At 39.5% G+C, this 20,479-nt stretch overlaps 1 protein-coding gene across 3 annotated transcripts in view; it reads right to left on the bottom strand.

The window, feature by feature from the left end:
- RET (ret proto-oncogene) overlaps positions 1–20,479 on the bottom strand; it is an 85,116-nt gene that overhangs the window by 10,051 nt on the left and 54,586 nt on the right. For all 3 annotated transcript variants that reach the window (XM_075422966.1, XM_075422968.1, XM_075422967.1), the window contains exons 7-16: positions 18,216–18,474; positions 16,979–17,104; positions 15,999–16,109; positions 12,141–12,260; positions 10,317–10,573; positions 9,023–9,170; positions 6,624–6,731; positions 4,834–5,048; positions 4,612–4,734; positions 1,795–1,865 (exon numbers count right to left, since the gene is read on the bottom strand). In XM_075422966.1, coding sequence (XP_075279081.1) covers positions 1,795–1,865; positions 4,612–4,734; positions 4,834–5,048; positions 6,624–6,731; positions 9,023–9,170; positions 10,317–10,573; positions 12,141–12,260; positions 15,999–16,109; positions 16,979–17,104; positions 18,216–18,474 — 1,538 coding nt within the window. The remainder of the gene's footprint in view (positions 1–1,794; positions 1,866–4,611; positions 4,735–4,833; positions 5,049–6,623; positions 6,732–9,022; positions 9,171–10,316; positions 10,574–12,140; positions 12,261–15,998; positions 16,110–16,978; positions 17,105–18,215; positions 18,475–20,479) is intronic.

Here is a 20,479-nt window from a genome sequence, read left to right as displayed (position 1 = left end):
GGTGACCTCACCAGCAAGGCAAAGGCACCGTGCGAGCGTGGCAGATATTTAGACCTTTTATACCCTTGTGTTGAAGCAGGCCTGGAAAGCACAATGCGGTGCCCTGTTAAGACCACCTGAAGCACGTCCAAGAAAGCTGGTAGGTCAGCATGGCTTTACATGGAGATACTAATCCAGATCTGGGAAGCAATAAAGCTACACAGCACCAGCGTGCTGCCCGGGGCTCTAAGCTAGCTTGTTTGATGCCAGCTGGGCTATCTCTGCGTGGTGTTGTATCACACGTACAAGGGACAGGCTCCTGGGCTTAATAGCAGCCCATCAGGAAACCAACCAGGGAGGAATGGTATTGGATCCAGAAGATCAATCAACAATCAAAGAAGAGGCAGTTCCATGACAACACAATCTGTTCTGGCCCCAAACCATAGTGACAAACCTGTTTTGCAGAAAATGAAGACATTAAAAATACACCAGGAGGTTTTAAAAAGAATTTTAACGATTCTCTGGGAAAAGTCAATGCAGAGGAGCAGGTCAGCACAACGGATGCTCAGACTAGGATAAAAAGAGAGCCAGAAAAACCCGTCAGCAGACCTAAGTAAAAGTGACATTCTCCCGAGAATTACAGCAATCTTTTTTCTTTTCTTTCTCCAAGTAAAACAAAGTAAATGAAAGTATTTTGGAAATTCATTTTGTAAGGAATTTCCAAGGCATGCAAAATGCTTTATTTCACTAAAACTGCTCTGACCTGCAAAGAGATATGTAAAAAGGGAACGCAAATAATTTCAGAAGTACAAATCAAAAGGTTCCTATTTGCACATACTGCTATTATCAAAGTGTTTTCCCCCAAAGTGAAATATCATTGGGATTGGTATTTTTTGCTCCATTTGAGTTTAATGAAAACGTTACTTTAGTCAGATTCTCTTTCAAGGGAAACTTGGAAGGTATCAAGTGCTACCCAAAATGCTATCTAGCAGAAAATCAGGCATCAGTACTGCTGCTTTTGCAGTCCCTTAGAGGTTCTTCTCCTAAATAAACAATATTTAGTTTTACATTGTGTACCTGGTGACTAGTCACAAGCCTCGTTCATCCCAGAGAGAAAGAAATTAAAGTATCTGATCCCGAGTTAAACGTATACAAATGCTGCTCTGCCTGGCTCCTTGCTTATCAGGCCTGAAAACAGCTACACTGTGGTTGCTTTGCTACCTCATCATCACAGGCGGAGATAGGAGCTCATCCATCTTTGGGATCTCTGTTTCCCTAATCATGCAAATGAACTTGCATGCTGGCACTGGAACCAGACTGTCGCCCTCAGGTCTGAGTTGGCTGTCATTAAAATTAATTGGATTTTTGTCATTGATTTCAATAGGAGTGAGGCCAGCTTAAATTCTTCTTTGCTTCTTCTCACCCCATCCCTCATCTACCAGCTACTGTTACAGGCAAGTGATGAGCAGGAACTGGGAAGTTTGGGTGTGACCATTATCTTTAGCAAAGACTACTATTCTGTGTCTGTATATTCAAAGGCAACTATGTCACATGGACAGATCCAACCCTTCTTGATTTCAACAGGAATTATGTACTTAAATACCTCTGATAATCTTTTCTTCCGATTTAATTGAACAGCAAAAATCTTCTGTATCATTGCCATATGGTATCGTATGCCTGATGGTGCCATCCAGGCTGTGTTCTTCATGTCTCTTTGTCAGAGTAACAGCTTTGGCTACCATGTACCTTGTGCTTCCTCCCTCACCTCCCTAAACAAGTACATAAACCGTAAAGAATGCAAGAATTTACACTTACACATCACTTTGTGTTGTATAGATATGATCAAACAGGGACTCTATGGCCATCCATTTAACAGGTATCCGACCCTAGGAGGAAAAAAAGGCAACAATGCAATTACTGGTCAAAAAACTAAGTTTCTATGTGGAAAACCAAGGTATTTGTATTAAAAAATGTAACAGATACTCTATCCATAATCTTTTAATGGACTGAACAATTTGGCATTTCATAAGAAAATCAGCGAAGAGAACAATTTTAAGAGTTTTTAAAATCACTCATTCATTTCATTCCACACACTTCAGTAATCTAATTACGTACAATAAGATGGTGTGGGTTTTTTCCAGATGGTCACTAGCTGAAGTCAGATAAACTCAGCTCTCCTCTTAACAAACAGCTTCATCCAAAGAGTTATAGTCTTCAAAGATGAATGTCTGTCTTCCCATTGCTTTTGGGAAATGTGCAAATGCAAAAATGATGGGGAATGATGATTAAAGAGGAAGAGCTATCTCATTTATATCAGGGATGATGTGTAAATTCAGGCACCTAGATGCTTAGATACCTTTGGTTTCAGAACTGTACCTGGACAGTCACATTTGGTTACAGGTTGCTCAACTGAATCTACAAGCTGCTACTTTCCACTGGCAGAAATTAACTGATAAAAATCGGAGAAATCTGCCCCAGATATTCATGAAAATCTAGCTTTGCAAAATTTCCAAGATGTTTCATAACCTTCACAATATCACTAGCATTCATATGCCTTCTTGTTCTCATGAAATGTATATACAGCAGCTTTTTCAGTAGGGTTTGAAACGTCCTGCTTCCTTCCTCTCAATTTTTTCTTTTCCCTGTTTCCCTCTGCAGACAGATGCTTGTTAGGCTCTGAAGAATACTACAGCAATGAGTGTCTCCAAAGTAAAGAGAAAATATCCACTCAGTCCATCAGCACTCCGCCAGATAAAATGAAACTCCCTTTATGTAAATGCATGATCCTTAAAAACAGAGCAACTGGCATAGATCAGTGTAAAACACACACACCAGAAGATAGCTAAATGAACTTGGCAAAGCCCTTTTACATATGATCACGTCTTCCAAAAGGTTTTTTTTTCCTTGCAACTTATTTTGACTTACGAAACATTCACACAAACTGGCCTGAAAAAAAAAGGAAAGCTAAACTGAAAATTTACAGTATTTATGGAAATCTTTTCATAAAAATCTGAAATTTTCACATGCACAAAATTCTGTTGGCAACTCATTCATATTAAGTCATAGAGGGAACTAAACCAGCACTACTTGTCTTAGAAAGAGTCACAGAAAGTAGTTTTTAGGAATGTCACTGTCGGGTCAGGGTTTGGTTTGTAAAAGTTCTGCTGATGCCCGCGACAGGTGGATGCAAACAGGCAGAAAGCAGGAATGGGCTTGCTGTGTTTAACAGAATTTTTTACAAGAATAAATAAGTGAAAAGCCTTAACTTATCTTCCGAGCCTCAAAGTTATTACACTGAAGCATTTCTTTTCAAGGAAGTGGTGATGTCACTCAACAAACAATCTTTGTATCAAAATTTTCTTCGCACAGTCCTACAGGTGAGGTGTCACCATGTGCTGAATCCTGCCACGAGCCCGGCGAGCAGACAGAACCGTGTCCGGACACCTGACAATAATCTACTGTGGCAGGCAAAATAGAAATTGCTTTCAATAACCTCTGGCAGGTAGCATTAGCTCCTAATCTGCCCTGACCTGTGGGAGGTACCATTTTGATGAAGAGTTGGTATCTTTCATATATTTGAAAGTGTTTGTAGGAGGCCTCTGCTTCGAGTCTTCTGCACAGACGTGATAACTCCTGAAATTCGGATCTTTATAGAAATTGCCTGAATTTTTTTTCAACTCCTTGGGAGTTGTTTATATTTTTAATTATAAATAGGAAAAAATACAGAGAAAAATGATGGGGTTTTTTCCTCTGTGTTTTCAAGCAGTGTGATGAGCAACTGGATAAATGAGCAGGCCCACTTCCTTTAAAAATGGGCTGCCCTCTACCTGTGAAAAGGTTAATAGCTAAAAGCTCCTGCAGTGAAAAAAGGTGTCATTCTTCTCCATTTACTTGAGAAAAAAACATGCTATTTTTAAGCATCTTGTATGAACTCTCTAGCCTTAAAAAAAAAGGGAAAACAATTATTACAGACTATTTGGCACATTGCTTTTAAAAACCAGCAGATCTAATCCTATTCTTTACATATTGTCTTGTAACTTTTCACGGGATCACAGCATGGCTGAGTTGGGCAGGGGCCTCCACCCCTCTGCTCAGAGCAGGGTCAGCCACAGCAGGTTTCCTGAGACCGTTTCCAGCCAGACTTTTAATATCTCCAGGGACGGAAATTCTCTGGGCAGCCTGTTCCAGTGTCCGATCACTGTTACCGTAAAAAAGTATTTTCCTTTCTTTAAATGGAATTTCTCATATTTAAAATAGCGCCCATTGCCTCTTGTCCAGATGCTCCAAGGCCTTAATCACCATAGTGACCCTTCTTTTATTAACTCCTACATATTAGGAATAAATTGGTTTTGTTGACAAGTCAACAAAAAGGGGTGAAGGAGGTAATGGTGACTTAAATATGATACATTTTTACACATATCTATGTTACTGTCCCACTGATTAAGCTCATAATTTTGCTTCATATTCATTTTTATTTCTCTCTTCATCTTTACTTCTTTAAAATAGAGAACAATTCTAAGTTAATAAAAAATAACTATTGTTTTTTTTTCTTCTGCGCTCAAGTCCTGCAGTATAAATTCATTCTCTTGATTAGATAATAATTCCCACTACTGTTTTTAATATGCACTGTACCTTGCTCCTCTTGACATATGAATCTTCTTCATATACGTCACGGGAGAGGCCAAAATCAGAAATCTTCATTTTGCGTCCTTCTGCCACCAATACATTTCTGGCTGCTAAATCACGATGGACGAGCTTTGGAAGAAACCAACAACAGTATTTATGCTTCTTGTGGAGGAACTGACTGCTGCCATGTCCGTCTATCACAAGGACATGCTCAGATCACAGCCCTACCTTCATTTCTGCAAGGTACTGCATTCCTCGGGATATCTGCCATGCAAATGAGATCAGATCTCCCATTGTTAAGGCTCTCTCATCAGGGTTATCCAAGTAACTGGAATTTCTGTTGCCATCACTACCCACGTAGCTTGGTCCTACTTTTCGACTTTCCCTGAGAAAACTGCGCAAGGAGCCATATTTAGCGTATTCCACAATTAAATACAGCGGGCCTGAAATAAAAACACTGATAAGTAAACGACAGATAAAACCTTTTTTCGTCCAACCCCCCCAAAGTCTCTCCTAACCAAAAAATTGTTTTGAATAGTCAGAGGCTCCAGACGCCTCTGGCCTTTATGTAAAAGGCACTTAATCAGTCACAGGATCATGGAATATTTTTGGCTTACATCCTCTATGCAAAGGGAGTGAGTTGCAGTCTAAATCAAAGCAGAATTCAGGCTCTTTCCTGTATTCCCTCATCTAGATAATTTGAGACTACAAAAGAGACCATCTTCTTACAAACCAGATCTGTAAAACAGCCTAACTTAGAGAAAGTTTAAAAAAAAAAAAATTAAAATCAAAATACTTTTCTGGATTGTGTGATACTGAGCTCACAAATCATCTGCTAATTCCAGTCTTGTATTTAAGGTGCCTTTTCAGAGCACTTAGAAACATTCTGACATTTCAATCCGTTAGTTTCTCTTTCCCATTACCCACATGAATAATATCCACTCCGTGCTTTAATGCTAAATACATTTGTCTGCTGAATCAAAGCCCTCCCACCCCATACGCTAATAATTAACTTGATATTTATTAAAAGCCTGTGACTCAGAAACAATTCACTTCCTTTGGGATGAAAAAATACATTGTACTGAAAAGAAAAAAAAAAATATACATCCCACCTCACTTACAAAGACTCAGAGATGACTCAGTCCTGAATTATAATCTCTGTCTACAACTAGAAGTGCCACTTGCAACAGAACTGGGTGGGCAAAGAAGGCAGGCCTTTGCCCAGGGTCGCAACATGCCTACTGTAACTTTAGGCTGCATAATTCAAGGTGCAAAAGGGAGAGGGTGTTGCCATGCAACTTGATTTAATGTGAACAGAAATTATTCAGATCAATTCCTATGCACAACGATGACAATCATCTTCATTGGCAATTTATAATACACGTGTCTGGAAATTTTCCCTCTTGAAGTATACCTTTCAGTGACTGTGGCTTTTAGCAAATAGTTCACAACAAGGAGGAGACGATAGTTTTGTGACAGAGGAGGAGAACTGAGTAGCAATCTAACTATCCAGCTATATTTTAACAAATGGAACTGTAGTCGTGTGTTTTTTTGGTGTGTTTCTTGGGGTTTTTTTTGTTTGTGTTCTTTTCCCAAAGAGAGATCTCACTGCCTGGCTCAGGCCTCAAAGCATTGTTTTAGTATTAATAATTACATCAGTCATGAAAACCCCTTTACACTTTAACTCTGACCCATATTTGAAAACACTGAGCATCAACAGAATGTGAAAAATATATTGATCGGAAGAGAACTGATAGTAGACTGGTTAAATTTAAAATAGCTTCAGAATCAAAATGTGTACTGAAGAAAACCACAGGAAGAATGCTTAGTTACACTGAATTAGCATTCCCCCTTCCCTTCAAACATTGCTTTCCTTATACGTCCCTCATTTTTTCAGCCAGCAGCAAATTTAAAAGGTGCTCAGAAATTATTAAGCAGTTGGTCCCAACCCATCAACAAATTGCTCTTTATTTCCTTGCTTGACATTTTCATCTTAATAATGCACTTCTAATATTTACCATCTTGACTGCAGGCTCCATGAAGTTTGATGACGTGCGGATGGTTCACCTGTTTCAAAAGGTTGAACTCGGAAAGTAGATCTCGCAGCTCACTCTGGGAAGCATTTTCTGCAGAAAGTGTCCAAACACATGGTTGTGGTTAGGAAAGCATTACTCAGGAGTTCTGTATTTACCGTCTGAAGTACGAGATCAACCATTTCTCCTGGAATTAGCAAGAGGCTGGAAAACTCCGTGCTTCCCCACAGGAGAGAAATTTCCCCATCTCTGCTGTCCTGCAGTCATTCGTACCAGAACTAAGTGAATGGGACCGCTGCTGCTCCGGCTTGGTAACCTGCTCTCATCATCACTCTGCCCTGATAACGCTGACTACAGAAAGAGTCGGTCAGCCAAGAATCAGGACCAGAGTCTGTAATGCCCTTAAGATGCCAGGAAATGATTAAAGACCTTTTCTAGTGTTCTAAAGCAACTTTTTAGGGTGAATCAGTGCAATCGAAGCTTCAGAAGCATACGAAAGCCAAGATTTTATGTTGATCAAATAAAAAAGACTCACTCGGTTAACTCGCATGATGTAGCCCTCCTCCTCCTACATACCTTTTCTGATGGAGTAAAAATCTACTAATCTACTGGCTTACACTTGTAGCACACATCCAGATTTAGACTTCAGAAGCTAAACGTACAGTTCAGATTGATTTTACTGGGAGACACGTGTGCAGACCTTGCTGATGTCAGTGGGAACCGTATGACAATATATAATCCCTGGAGGCTTTCTTAGCCTTTCAAGCATTTTGTTTTTGCAGAATTCTGACTAACAAACTTCCTCTTTGAATGCACTGGGGCTTGAAGGAGATCTTCAGCCATAAAGACACCGTAGGTCAGAGATAAGCCTTTTTCTACCTCATCCTTCATCTCTCGGATGCACAGACCCTGCCTGGATAGCTCCTACAGAGTGTTGTTACTGGGCAGCTGACAAGTATGTGGTCACCTTTACCTAAGGCTAATAAACAACAAGCTCTGTTTCTGCTCTTTCGTACCTTAGTGATGTTTTTCCATAAAGGCTGAAAGCACGCAAGGATTTATTTACATATCCATTTAAAATGCATGTGCTAATAGTTTGCCTTGGTCATGATCCTTTTTTATTCTGTTCTACTGTAAGTTTGTATCAGTACTATATGTTCGTATCTGCCAAGTATAATCTTATAGTCTGAACCTCCACTCAGACTTCAGAGTCATCTACCCCAGGGAGGGTAATATCCGATTGTCCCTCACTACCGATAGGGACTACAAAAAAATATGCACTTAACTAGAACAAAAGTGAACAACGTCAACTTAATGCCTGCGAGAAAGTCCTGTTTTTCTAGGTCTGGAGCTGTGTAGCATGTGCAAGAACAGAACAAAGTTCCCCATGTACCGTGCCTGTTTGTCTGCTGGGAAAACTAACTTCGACAGTGCACAAATGGAGACAATTAGCTCTGAAGCTTTATGCCCTTTGTTTTTACAAATTGCGAATAATGTCTATTTACATATTGGTTGGTGTTTTCCCCTGTAATTTTATTGTAAGGAGGGCATTTGTATCCTGCAGGAGGTCAAATTTAATTCATACGAGAAAAGTGGTAATAATGGACTGAAAAAATTATCCCATTATTATGTGGGAAAGAAGCAGGTATATTTGGGGCTGAAAAACTAGTGAACAGAGACGGAGAAGAGCTCAAGGTATTGCATTATAATCTCAATGTTATCCAGGCATACGTTTTTTTCCCTAGCTTTAACGTCTTGGAGAAAACTGAAGACACCAGGAGACAGCACTGGGCTATTCAAGCCAGTTTGGCAGGGCTCCCAGTAATTGAAAAGCAGATCGGAAAGTATAAAAGTAGATAGAATTCTCAATCAGAAAAGTAACTTCATAGGCCTATTATGTCTCTTGACATGATTATAACACGTTTTATTTAAAAAGCTTTGTTAAAGAAAACTGGGTAGAGGAAAAATAATCAGAAAGCTTTAACAAATTAACATGGTTTAGTAGGCATGGTGGTGTTGGGGTGACGGTTGGACTTCATGATCTTAGAGGTCTTTTCCAACCTATGATTCCATGATTCTATGCACAAGCCCTTGCAGTATTTCCACCAATCCCAAACAAAATTAAACACGTTTGTGATGTTAAGTCAGAGACTCCTTGGACATCATGAATTAGAATTTGTGGATATTCCCTATTTGGATCAATGTGATGCTAGCTCCTCAAGTAAGAAATCTATCAGAACGTAACGGAATGCTGGGAAAAATGGAAGCTGTGACAATGGATGGTTTTAGCTGACCTTTTACTTTCATGCTTGCTCCTCTTAAAATCCATTCTGAGGTTACAACAAATATATTTCAAACCATTTCAGACCCAGCTGTGAATGCACCTTTTAGCATTTTCACTGCCACAGTGGTATAGCCAGCTCTTCCCTTGAGTCGGAATGCTGTTGCCTTGACGACCTTTCCAAATTCTCCTTCTCCAAGAGTCTTGCCCAGAACCAGGTTCTTCCGAGGGAATTCCCACTTTGGATCTTCCTGCAGGAGAGAAAAGGAACTCTAAGTCGAAGCAAGGAAAGGATTATCTAGCTGCACCCAAAGATTAACATTCACTAGGAGAACGTGCTTCAGGAATAGGTACACTTTGGTGTACAATGTTTGGTTGCTCTTTTTATCAGTATCGGTGAATTCCTATAAAAGCTGCTGAATCTCTAGGTATCTTGAAAGTGTTTTTCCATTACCTTGAAATCGCCTACATCAAAACAGGCTGTATGTGTAATCTATGGATAACGGATTATATTTACAAGTCTGGGAAATGGGATACAAATGACACATGAAGTGATACAGGATAAACGCTTGCCTTTCAGAATAACTAGGATACCTGACCTTGGACTTCACAGAGAAGTAAATCACTTTTACTCATGGAATAAGGCTTTCCCTTAAGAGTTCATCAGAGACAACAAACCTCCTACGAAATTAGCGTTATTAAGCCTTAGAGTTGCAAAACGATGACAGATGTACAAACCAGACAAGAAATTAAAGCAAACGGAGCACAAGGTCTGTGAAGACCTCAGTATATAACATCCAAATAGATTTGATGTTGCCACATACATCATATAAAGGGGCAGTGTTTCTCTGCTGTGTTGGTCCATGAAAACACACAAGCTGGGAGTCATCCTGGATAGTATGCGTTTCAACACAAAAAACCCCTAGATTACAGGTATGATAATGTGACTGGGCAAAAAAACTTAAAATGTGGGTAAAACTCACACTCCAGCTGCCACCTACAGTCTATATTGATTTAAACTTACCCTTGTTGTGATACTATGGCTCGTCACAGAGACTACAAACCTACTGATTGTCAGTATTTAATTAGACAAAGTAAAACCACACTTCTTCCAGATGTCGAGTTGCATTTAGAAAATAACATTGGCTCAAATTAGGCCTAAGATGTTACATTATATTAAAACATAACGAAAATAGAAGAATATATGGTTTATCCAATTACTTGTTAAGTATCTTCAGTTCCCTGCCTGTACACGATTTCTGTTTTAGTTATTTGAGTTGGAAATTTCTGTGAATAGAGTGCATTTCCATAACATTTTCTTCATGCATAAACAACATCCTTTAGGAGCAAGAAAGACATAGAAAAAGAGAATGTGAAGCAAAGTAGGTCAGGCTTACTGGTATTTTAAAGGTGTCTACGGACACCTGGTTCTCCATGGAATCTAAAGAAGGCCGGCGGACGTTAGTGGAAGAATAACTGATGGGGTAGGACTGGGCTGGGCGCCGGAACGTCATTTCTGCAGACGCAATAGGTGGCTTTGGAGAATTCTTGTGGTAACGATGGATGAAATAGGAAGAAAGCAGCACGGAGATGATGAAGGACAGCAGCACTGCCCCTGCTATCACCGTCTTGCACACCTCATCACACAGTTGCTCTGCGGACCAAGAAGAGCTGCTTAGAACTTTGCTTGTTTTCTCCTACTTCCGATTGGGCAGTGCACATGACACACAGGGGCATCACAGAAACAGAATTCAAAATCATTTAAAAACCTAGAGGAAAACCTAACAGCTAATTCCTAATGAAATCTGAGAATTTGCAAATATGCCCACTGCATCTACCAATTTTTTTTTTTTTTTATTTTGGACACCAGCAGGTAATTGTTTGCCTAAATGCCTGTGTAAGTGTAAGGATAGGCTTGACCCCATATTCCTTATCTTTAGAGATGTAGGCTACTTCTGACACTTGTCTTTCATGTATTTTCTGATACCACTTATCTCTCTGAAGACATATGACTAAATTTTGTTTGTGGACAACAGTTTATGTTAGAGCTATTCAACCCATCAGATGAAATCTTCAAATGTGCATTTAATTCATTATGTCAATTGCTAGACATTAAAGAATATTTCTCTTCAACTTTCTAGGTTATAAGGAAACTTGGAATATTTCTGCTTTGTACTTAACAAAATAATTCTTTCTGAAAACATTGCCTAATGCTGCAACTGCTTCTAAAATAATATGCATTTTTTCCTCCCCATTTACTATTTCCCCTTTTGCAGAAGCACTTTTAGTGTTTTACTTTCAAAACTTAAGTTTTTTTAAGCCTGTGTGCCCCTAGACAGCATCTGTAGGGAGTCGCTTCCGGAAGAAACAGAGAGATCCAAAATACAGTCCTTGCACTGTTGCTCCTCAGATAATCCTGACTTCAGATACATAGTTAATTTGGCTACATCTGCAAACTATACCCCAGAAATAAGTGGAAACAGCACAGTATCTTTCTGGGATCAAAAAAAAATAAAAGAAAAAAAAAAAAGCAAAAGCAAGAAGCTTTAGGTTTCCTCTTTTTCTTCTTATGCTTATCGAAAATTTACTCAGAAGAGTAAATTGAGGTAGATCCCAAACAATGCAGTTTTAAAGATGCAAAATATTTCATGTTATATTTATTATTAGCAATAATAAAGATTATTTTTTTTAATAAAATCCCAACAGTATTTAATCCTCATCAGTCTTTTTCAAACAACTGTCTAGAGCTTTTCTGTTTAAACAAAGGTCAATGAAAAAAGTAATCCACTCCTCCTAAAACACAATGTGTGCTGGCTATCTCTGACATTCTGAAGCCGAGATTTTTAGAAATGATTAGGGGGCTGGAATTACTTGAAAGTAATAGAAGTTGTTGTTCTAATTCTCCTGGCTGTCTTTGCAAATACCAGGTGAGTCTCACTGAAATGCAAATACTGCTGGAAATCAAAGGACCCGTTTGTCATGTAGTAGTGGATAAAAAAGAATCCTTAGCCAAGGATAGAAATAACCCCCCTCCAGAGATTTTCAGGCTCCATAGGAGAAGTGAAGGTGACAGTTCTTAATTAATTTTGTATTAGCAGTCTCTAACCAATGATATTCCTTATTCACATGCCCACAATTTTAGATCATTGTATATATACAGATAGTAGATACAAACAGAGGAAAAGATTAATATGAGAACAATAGATAATGTTAAGACTTACCCTTGATATCATCTTTCTCACAATAACAGTTCTGTCTTGGGAAGCAGTAACAAATCCCATGTCCTGACTTAATTCCAAGATTTCCAATGCCTTTCCCATGACCACCAATAATGTTTCCGCCTAATGAAATACAGACACAAGCTAAGATTCTGACATGCAGCTAAAGGAAAAAAAAATAAGGCTCAAAGTCTTCCATGGATTTATCCTAGTATGCATCTGAAATTTGACAGGGAAGCACAGTACAGCAATAATGACAAGAGATTCCCGAGAATTAGAAAAGGCTAATTCTGAAATTTCCGAGATCCTCAAATGAAAGGACCTTGGACTGCTTGAACATTAGCCCTGGTTAGCAATTATTCCCATTACAGAAGACTCTCGATTAAAATTTATCTATAATAAAAAAAATATAATAGTTCTATTTGCGTTGCATCATTGGGATACTTTCCTAATTTCATGCACCCTTTAAAATCTTGTACAGAATCTCATTATTCAGTGCAAAACTTCTGCTCAGTTGATCATCTCACGGCTGTCCTGACTCAGTTACCTCATAAAACACTACAGTTCTGTATCAGTGAGGTCATCTTACATTTTGCAATTCTCCCTACAATAACTTCTCTAGTCTACTTATTTTAGTTTCCCTCTACTATTGTCTTAGGTATTTTTCTTACGCATGAGACGACATACAGTCTAGTGGTATCAACCAGTGGTCCACAGACTTGAGTTCCGTTCCTGGTTCTAGGAAACATTCCTGTTCTAGGTATCATTTGTTCCATTGTCAAATGGAGATAACGCTATTTAATCACATCTATAAAATGCCATGGGATAGTCTAGTGAAAGCGCTAAGTGCCAAGTGTAAGTGATAAAAAAACTGAATCTTCTGTTATCTAAAAATGCGTTATTTAATATCAGGAAAAAAGTGCAGCAGCTCATATGATCCGCTCTTAATTTCAAGCAGGGGTTCTTCATGCAGAATAACTGCACTGTATTTGCAAGTAAATAACTAACTTTCTGCATGTATTATAAAAATGACAATTAGTTGTGACATTTTTAATCTATAAAGTGCTGTTAATCACAAGCAGCATTGTACAGACAGAAACCAGCCAAGTTCTGCAAGTTCAGGTGCCTCACAGAAAAATCGCCCAAACCATAAAGGGATTCAAAAGATAAACAATTTTTTTTCAATATTGTCTTCTCTTTATTTCAGCTCATTTTCCTCCATCTCATCTAAGTTGATAGTAGAGTGAATGACCGTTTCTTTTACATTTCTTTGGATGTGCAACGTGAATTGAGCAAGAGGGTATTTTTTTTGGCAACATAAAGACAAAACATCCTTTTTTAGGAGTGAAATGGGGACTTGAGTATTTAAGCAGAGTAGACAGATTTTGACCATCTTTCTAGAGAGGCCACACCCACTAAATTATATGCAGCTCAGCGGGTTAATTTTGGAAGAGGCTGTGCTGAGTCACTGCTCTCAAAGCTGACACTTCTTGTTTGAAGAAGCGTGGGTGTTCCCAGAAATTCTTGATTATCCCCCCACCAGCCAACTTCCTCTATTGTGATGAGGTGATGAAATAAAGTGTCCATTAGCCTCAGAAAAATCATATATATTTATCTATATCTGCCTATGTTTGGTCCATGGACTTGGTAGAAGGGGCAAGCAGGGGATGAGCAGGTCCTATCTAAACTGTTCTTGAGTGAGGGATATTAAGACAAAGGGGTTTTACATAGCAGGGAAAGGAGAAGTACATTTTCACTCCAGGTGTACACTGAAAACATGCAGCTTCCTATATGCATTCCAGAGACCCAAAAATGTATTTTTCACCAATGGGTTGCTTGTAGGGAAATTCCAAGAATTATCAATATTGTTTTGAATTGTGTGGCATTTCACGTGCTCCCGTTTTAATGCATCAGCTGTGGTGGGAAAGACCTTTACCTGCTTCAAGATCATTCAGAAAAAGGGAAAAAAGTGGCTCTATCCCACACACCACATAGAAAATCCAGAAATTCAGAAAGCAAAACCACTGGTTGTTGGACAAAACCAAAGACGATGTCCAACTACCACTGAAAACAAGGACATGTTAAGCAAGGTAGAAGCTTCTTCTATTAGCAGAAAGGCAAAGTTCAGAGAAACCTACAAAGATCAGCCACCTACAAATGATTCACACGCTACAACCAGCCCTGAAGCAGTTAGTTACTACAAGAAAGTCTCTTGCTTAGAACGCAGTTAGTTGCCTCTATTTGATAGGCATAGCCACAGCACCAGTTGTTTCAGCTGAGTGCCCTTGAACGTAATACGCATAGCGTTAGTGTAAGAAAGCAACTTTGGGACTCAAGTACATACACATCATAGTGATAGATGAATTATAAAAACAAGTTTTGTAGCAACTGTCTGTACTTAAAGAATATCTTTGATCTTAACGCATCCAGGGCTTTTTATTTATTGCTTGCTGTTCCCAAAGAAATGTCCTCTGCTAGTAAAAGCTGATATAATGGTACTCCTGCACCTCTGAGCATCCAAAACACACTCATTTCTTTGTCTGTAAATGTATTGCTTTTGGGCACCAGCCCAGGTTCTGAATTGCATCAAATCACGCATAAAATTATCCAACTCAGGCATTAAAAAGGCATACGTAACATCTTGAAAGCTTGTCTTACTTGCCTGCTCCTATTATCTAATATGACAGTATTTCTCTTTCAGGCCTCTCTTGAGCAAAACATGTGATGCTGCATATGTTGCACATTACATGTTTTAGCATTGCAGCCTCTGACACAAATATTTCCGCTCTTGGAATGACAACTGATTGCAGTTATTACCAATAAAGAAATTCTTTCAGATGATTAGAGAAGTTACTTGCATTCACTTCAAGCATTTCTGGGACTGTAAGGATTGTGTTTATGCCCTCTAAAAAAATAAGTATCTTTGCAATAAAAGTCATTACAATATACAATCAGATTCTGGCATGTAAGAAATACAAAGATGCCTCTCTATTCACTCATTTTATAGCAGAGCATAAGTCCTAGCCTGTAAGAAAATGCTAGTTCCTCTAAGACTCCATTTTAAAATATAAACTTGGAGTATACAACGTCAGAGCCAGAAGAATTATTCAACATCTACGTCTTTATTCTTGAATTAGACACTGATAGATAAAAAGATCCACTTAAAAATTATCACCTCATAGAAGACTGAAATCGCTCAGATGCTATACACTGTTTTTCTAACCTTTATACCTTCAGGGTGATTGTGAACTTGCAGGTATGAGCAGGTATATAGAATGTAGAAGATGTGTTCAAGAAAAAACACAAATGAATTTCAGTTCTTCCCCGCTGTTCATATGAATCTCCACGTATATCTTCAAATAGATAAGGCATTGAACCATTTTGATGGTCACCTGTCAAATAAGGCCAGGTGCCTTTCCCCAAATGATCCTCTGTAAGTATATTTACTTTAAACTGAAATTTGTTTCTTCGTACGTCTTTAAACTTGAGTTCAAATAGGCATGGTTTCTATCACATTGTGCTAAAGGTTGGAAATAAGGCATTATCCCGCCTAAAACCTACACCTGTTTCAGCAAATACCTCCACTGAAAGACACTACCTGCGAATTATCAGGGGGAGCAGAACCAGAATTACTGAGAAAACCTTATCTTTCCATCACTGTCAGCCAGCATTGGGTGTTGGCTGACTGGCTTAAAAAAGAACAAGATTAGTCCCCATAACCTTAACTCTCTTGTATGATTCAAATGCAGGCACGACAATGCAGAGATGCTAAATATGTGGAGCTTGTAAAGGTATCTGGGATCAAGAAAGCAGAACGATCAGCGATGAGACAGAAAAGCCCATCCTAAAACGCTGCCGTACTTGTGCAGTCTTGGGGGCACACAGCCGGGTCTTTGCTCTCAACCACATCGCAGGTGCCATCCGGACAGGTCTTGATACTCGGGGTGCATGTGGAATAGTTTGTGGTGATCCCTGTTAACACAGAAACAAACAGCTGCACAAATACCACGAGGCTTGGAAGGAAAGCTCACTGCATCTTCTCGGTGCACGCTGACACACCAAAGCACAGGTTACTTTTTAAAATAAAAATCTATGAATATAAACACCATTTCCTAAAGTAACAGGCAGGACGACAGCTAAAAGCAACTAGAAGGAATCTATTTTTCACTATGTTTTCTGTTTTTGACAGCCCTTTGGGCATGTCACTTGTTACAGTGAGTAACTTGAACAGGAGCTAGTAGACCATTTTGAGACTGAAGAGTGGCTTTCACAATCAAGGATGTCTCTACACGATTTCACACATACTTGAACGTGAAGGTTACAAGCGGTCAAAGAGAATTTGTGATACTCATGCAGTTTGAGGGGATAAAGCATCAGCACAGGAGCATTGTTCTGGAAGAGTCAAGAGTACTGTCACCCGCTGGATCTGTGACCACAGAAAACTAACAGAGATACAGCTCCTGTGCTCACCAGCAGCTGCTGGGGCATGCCCAGAGGCTTACTGGTATGTTCCAAGCTCAATTCATGGTTGCAGAGATTATCTTGCAAGCCATAAACCACCCATTCCAGTCACACTGCTGCAAACCCAATTCACGACCGGGTTTAGTGTATCGTGTTCAGCATCACCAGGGACAAGATCAAGAATGACCGTTCCAACTTGACCTCATTTTCCTTCCTAGTGCAGGTTTTATTTGGGTATTATGATGAATTCTTTTAGCCCCGGGTTCTGTATAGTTTATTACATCGTGCTGTCCATCCAGAGTAAATCAGTTTATACCTATGGAAGTCAAATGCACGAGTATGACTGAACAGAAGCATGATTTCACACGAGAGAAATGTACCTTTTCCACTCCCCTGTCTCCACTGGCACCTTCCCGTCAGCACTCCCAGGCCACCGCACTCTTCACATTCAGCATGGTGCTTACTTACGGCACAAGAGTCCGGGCAGTCCTCCTCTTTTTTTAAAACTGTGGGGAAGAGTGCTTGCTGTCAGTGCAGGACAAGGGAGATGACTACACAAGCAAGTCAGCTCAAATCAGAAGGAAAATTCCATTCTTAGGGATAGACAGGAAGGAAAGAAAGATGAAGAAAGAAGAGAAAGACTGAACACTGACTGACCCAACTATCGGTAAACTTAGATAACAATTATAAGTCCAAGTGTTTCTCTTCTGTGAAACAAGAGACAAATGATGGCATGGTTATCTTTGCTTGATAGCACACTGTCAATACCCAGAACTGTAGAAATATGCTAACATACTGATAAGAGAAAAATGAGGACCATAAGTACTTACAGCTTCATACAAAACTTTTAATTAAGGGAAAATACTTCATACTTGGGCTAACACAGGAGCAGGCCAAAGAGCAACAGCTAGGAATGTGTGATTTCGGACAGCACGAGGCTCGTGCAAAAAGGAAAAAGGTCACTGCAGGCTTTTGTTTCTTTTTCCTCAACCCGTTTGCTCCTGGCATAGGTGCTATGATATGATGCAAGGGAACATGGGCAATTGTGAGGTAGAACTGTAAGGTTCTGCACAAAGGGTGACATGGTTTGGAGAGAAATTATTATGCTTCCAGTGTAATCCTCTTCTGTTGTGGATGTCATGGAACATTTCTAACATTCTGCCCTTATGAACTTCTCAGTAAAATGAAGTAAATGGAATTGCTACATTAATGTTAAGCAAAAAAATTTTTAAAAAAGGAAAGCATGGAGTCAGAAGTAGGGAGAAAGATGATTGCATAAATATACTTTGGCCAGAGATTTGTGGTTTCATATATATACACACACACTTCTTTTTCTTACATAGGAATATGTGAAATACAAAATAAAGGTCAGAGACACACAAGAAAGATTCTTCTAAATCAAATATCATCAGGAACATTAGGAGTTGTGTAGGATACACCACCTTTCTGTGCATTAGTTCTTCTACAGGTCTGATTCAGAACTCAAAATGCAAACTTTGCGATCTGTATCTTATAACTCAGACTCGTTTGCATTGCTAATGCCGTCAGTATATAGACTAATGCATAACCTAGTACTCATAAGTCTCGTAAATAGTTCTAATTGACTCGGGTACTTACGAGTTCCTTCCAGTACAATAGTGAGGAGGGTTTTTGCATGTTTCCTGCTCTGTCTGTCTGTAGCTTGAACAGTGTATTGTATTTCCTTACATTCGGGGATGCGTAGCACAGAGGAATCATTCACATAAAGGCTGCCCCATTTGTCTTCTCGCCCTTGAAGTATGCTGACAGGATAGCAGCTTGCACTGGGGGACAGTAACTTGTAGCTGATGTTCACGCCATGGAACTTCATACAGTTTTCAATGCAGATTTTTCCTATCTAGGCTCAAACACCAACAAAGAAATCACAGACAACAGAAACAAAACACAGAAAGCAGAAACAAAACCATACATCAAAAATAATCTGTGCTTCCCAAATATATCTGAAAGAAAATTGAGCATATTACACCTTGCAGAGTTCAGCATTTATCTTGGGTTTACAGATTTGATATTTTACTACCACTGCGGTACATGAACGCATCAATGTGATTTATTCTCAGTAAAAATGAGAGGTAAAGTATTACCATTGTCTTCAAGCTAACAGTGGAAATGCAAAAAAGCCTTGACCCAGAGACTCAGGGATATCTGGTGCCTACTGCTGATGGTCAGCAGTGTTCAGTGAGAACAAGACCCCGTGGTCTGGGAAAGTCTGAGTTCAGTCCCTGCTCTGTCCCAGGCTGATCAGTAAGAAAAACTTTGGTTTTGCTTGAGAAAGCAAATAACTCAGTTTGAACAAAGCTGAGACTCTTTTCAAGTACGACAGAAATAGAAATTGCTAATACATAATTTTCCTAATAGTACAGTCAAAGAGTTTCTGGCCAGCAGAGTTGTCTGAAAGCCTCAAAAGGAATAAGAACCTGATTGTTTCCCATTTGCAATTTTAAAAATATTTTTATCTAAAAATGAAAATATGCTGGGTTGCCATATTTGAACTTCTGTCTGCCAGAATATCTATGCTAGAGAACTCTTCAGTCTGAAACAATTTATCTAAGCAGCACAGGAATGTAAAGCCCTGTCTCCTGTCCAGCTCCTATAGGATCTGATCCAAAGCTCACTTGGGTTTTTTCCATTTACAAGAGTGGGATTCGGATCAGGTCCAGAAGCACTGGCTTCCCTTGCAGGGAAAGCCACAGTATGAAGGGTGGGGTGCCACTGAAGGGAACTTGCTGATGGATTCTTTTCCAATGCTGCAGTTAAGATGTTTTTTCAAGTAACACCACTTCTGGTAAAAGCACATCTGTACATCTTTGGTTTAGCATTCTTATTAAAGAATGTAAAAACAACAACAACAAAAGCTTTTTGTACTAAGACCACTTCCTATGAACTTGATTTAACATCAGAGAGGAAGCTTTTGCAGTCCTAGAAGCATACTTTGTCATAGGATAGTCCCACTTCATCTAACTTATTCCCATTCACATCACTGACTGGTCACTTGGCACCATTTGCTGGGGTTTTTTTGTTGGTTTTTTCTGGTGGCAGGATAACATACAAAGACTTTTAAAGCAATCAGAAGCTAGACCATTTCTTCCACACCATCTCTCCACAGCATGCTGGGACTGGCAGGAAGAAAAAGAACTAAAGAAAAGACTGCAGCTGTTCATAAACTCTGTCTAGACACAAGGTCTAGACAGGTCCCTTCCAGAACCACATCATCTTTGCTTTGGTGCTGCATTGCAACTGCCAGTGTTTTGCAACTGCTTAGATGGTGTTTCTCTCAGGCAGTAGGAGGACATAATGATGTTCCATGGCATTAACCTTTATATAGACTACGTTAAACTGTCCTTTCTGCCGCCTCTGTCATAACCGCTTTTTCCAGGCGCCTCTTCGATCAACAGAAATTCCAAAGGGGATGGAGAATACCCCATAAATTCTGGGTCCCTGAAGAGCAGATTCTCCTTGGACTAGTACATGGGCCAGTTTTGCTTTCTCTGTATAATTTGAAGAGAAGCTAAAAATGCCCCTCTCAAGAAGTTTGCACAAGAAAGACAGTCTTTCTCTTTTTGCCTGATTCTGCTAGGTAAAGCCCAAGCTTGTAACTTTGCCCTGCACGGCAGGTTCTGGAGCCAGCACAGCTCTTGGATGGAGCGGAGCTCAGCACAAGGGGAAGGAGATAACAGCAGCCAGTTCCTCCTCCTCATAAGGAGGCTGAAAAAAAGCCTGGTAATCAGGACTAACACCAACACACAGCGGAGGAAACTACAAAGGTGCATTTTGCAAGACACACAGCAGTTAACACGGAAATACCATTATCAGAAACAGGAACAGAAAAATCCATCTTTCGAGCT

This window comes from Opisthocomus hoazin, chromosome 6 (genome assembly GCF_030867145.1).
Source record: "Opisthocomus hoazin isolate bOpiHoa1 chromosome 6, bOpiHoa1.hap1, whole genome shotgun sequence".
Taxonomy (NCBI): domain Eukaryota; kingdom Metazoa; phylum Chordata; class Aves; order Opisthocomiformes; family Opisthocomidae; genus Opisthocomus; species Opisthocomus hoazin.
Note: the sequence above shows the minus strand (reverse complement) of the source record. Positions and strands in the feature narration are given on the sequence as shown.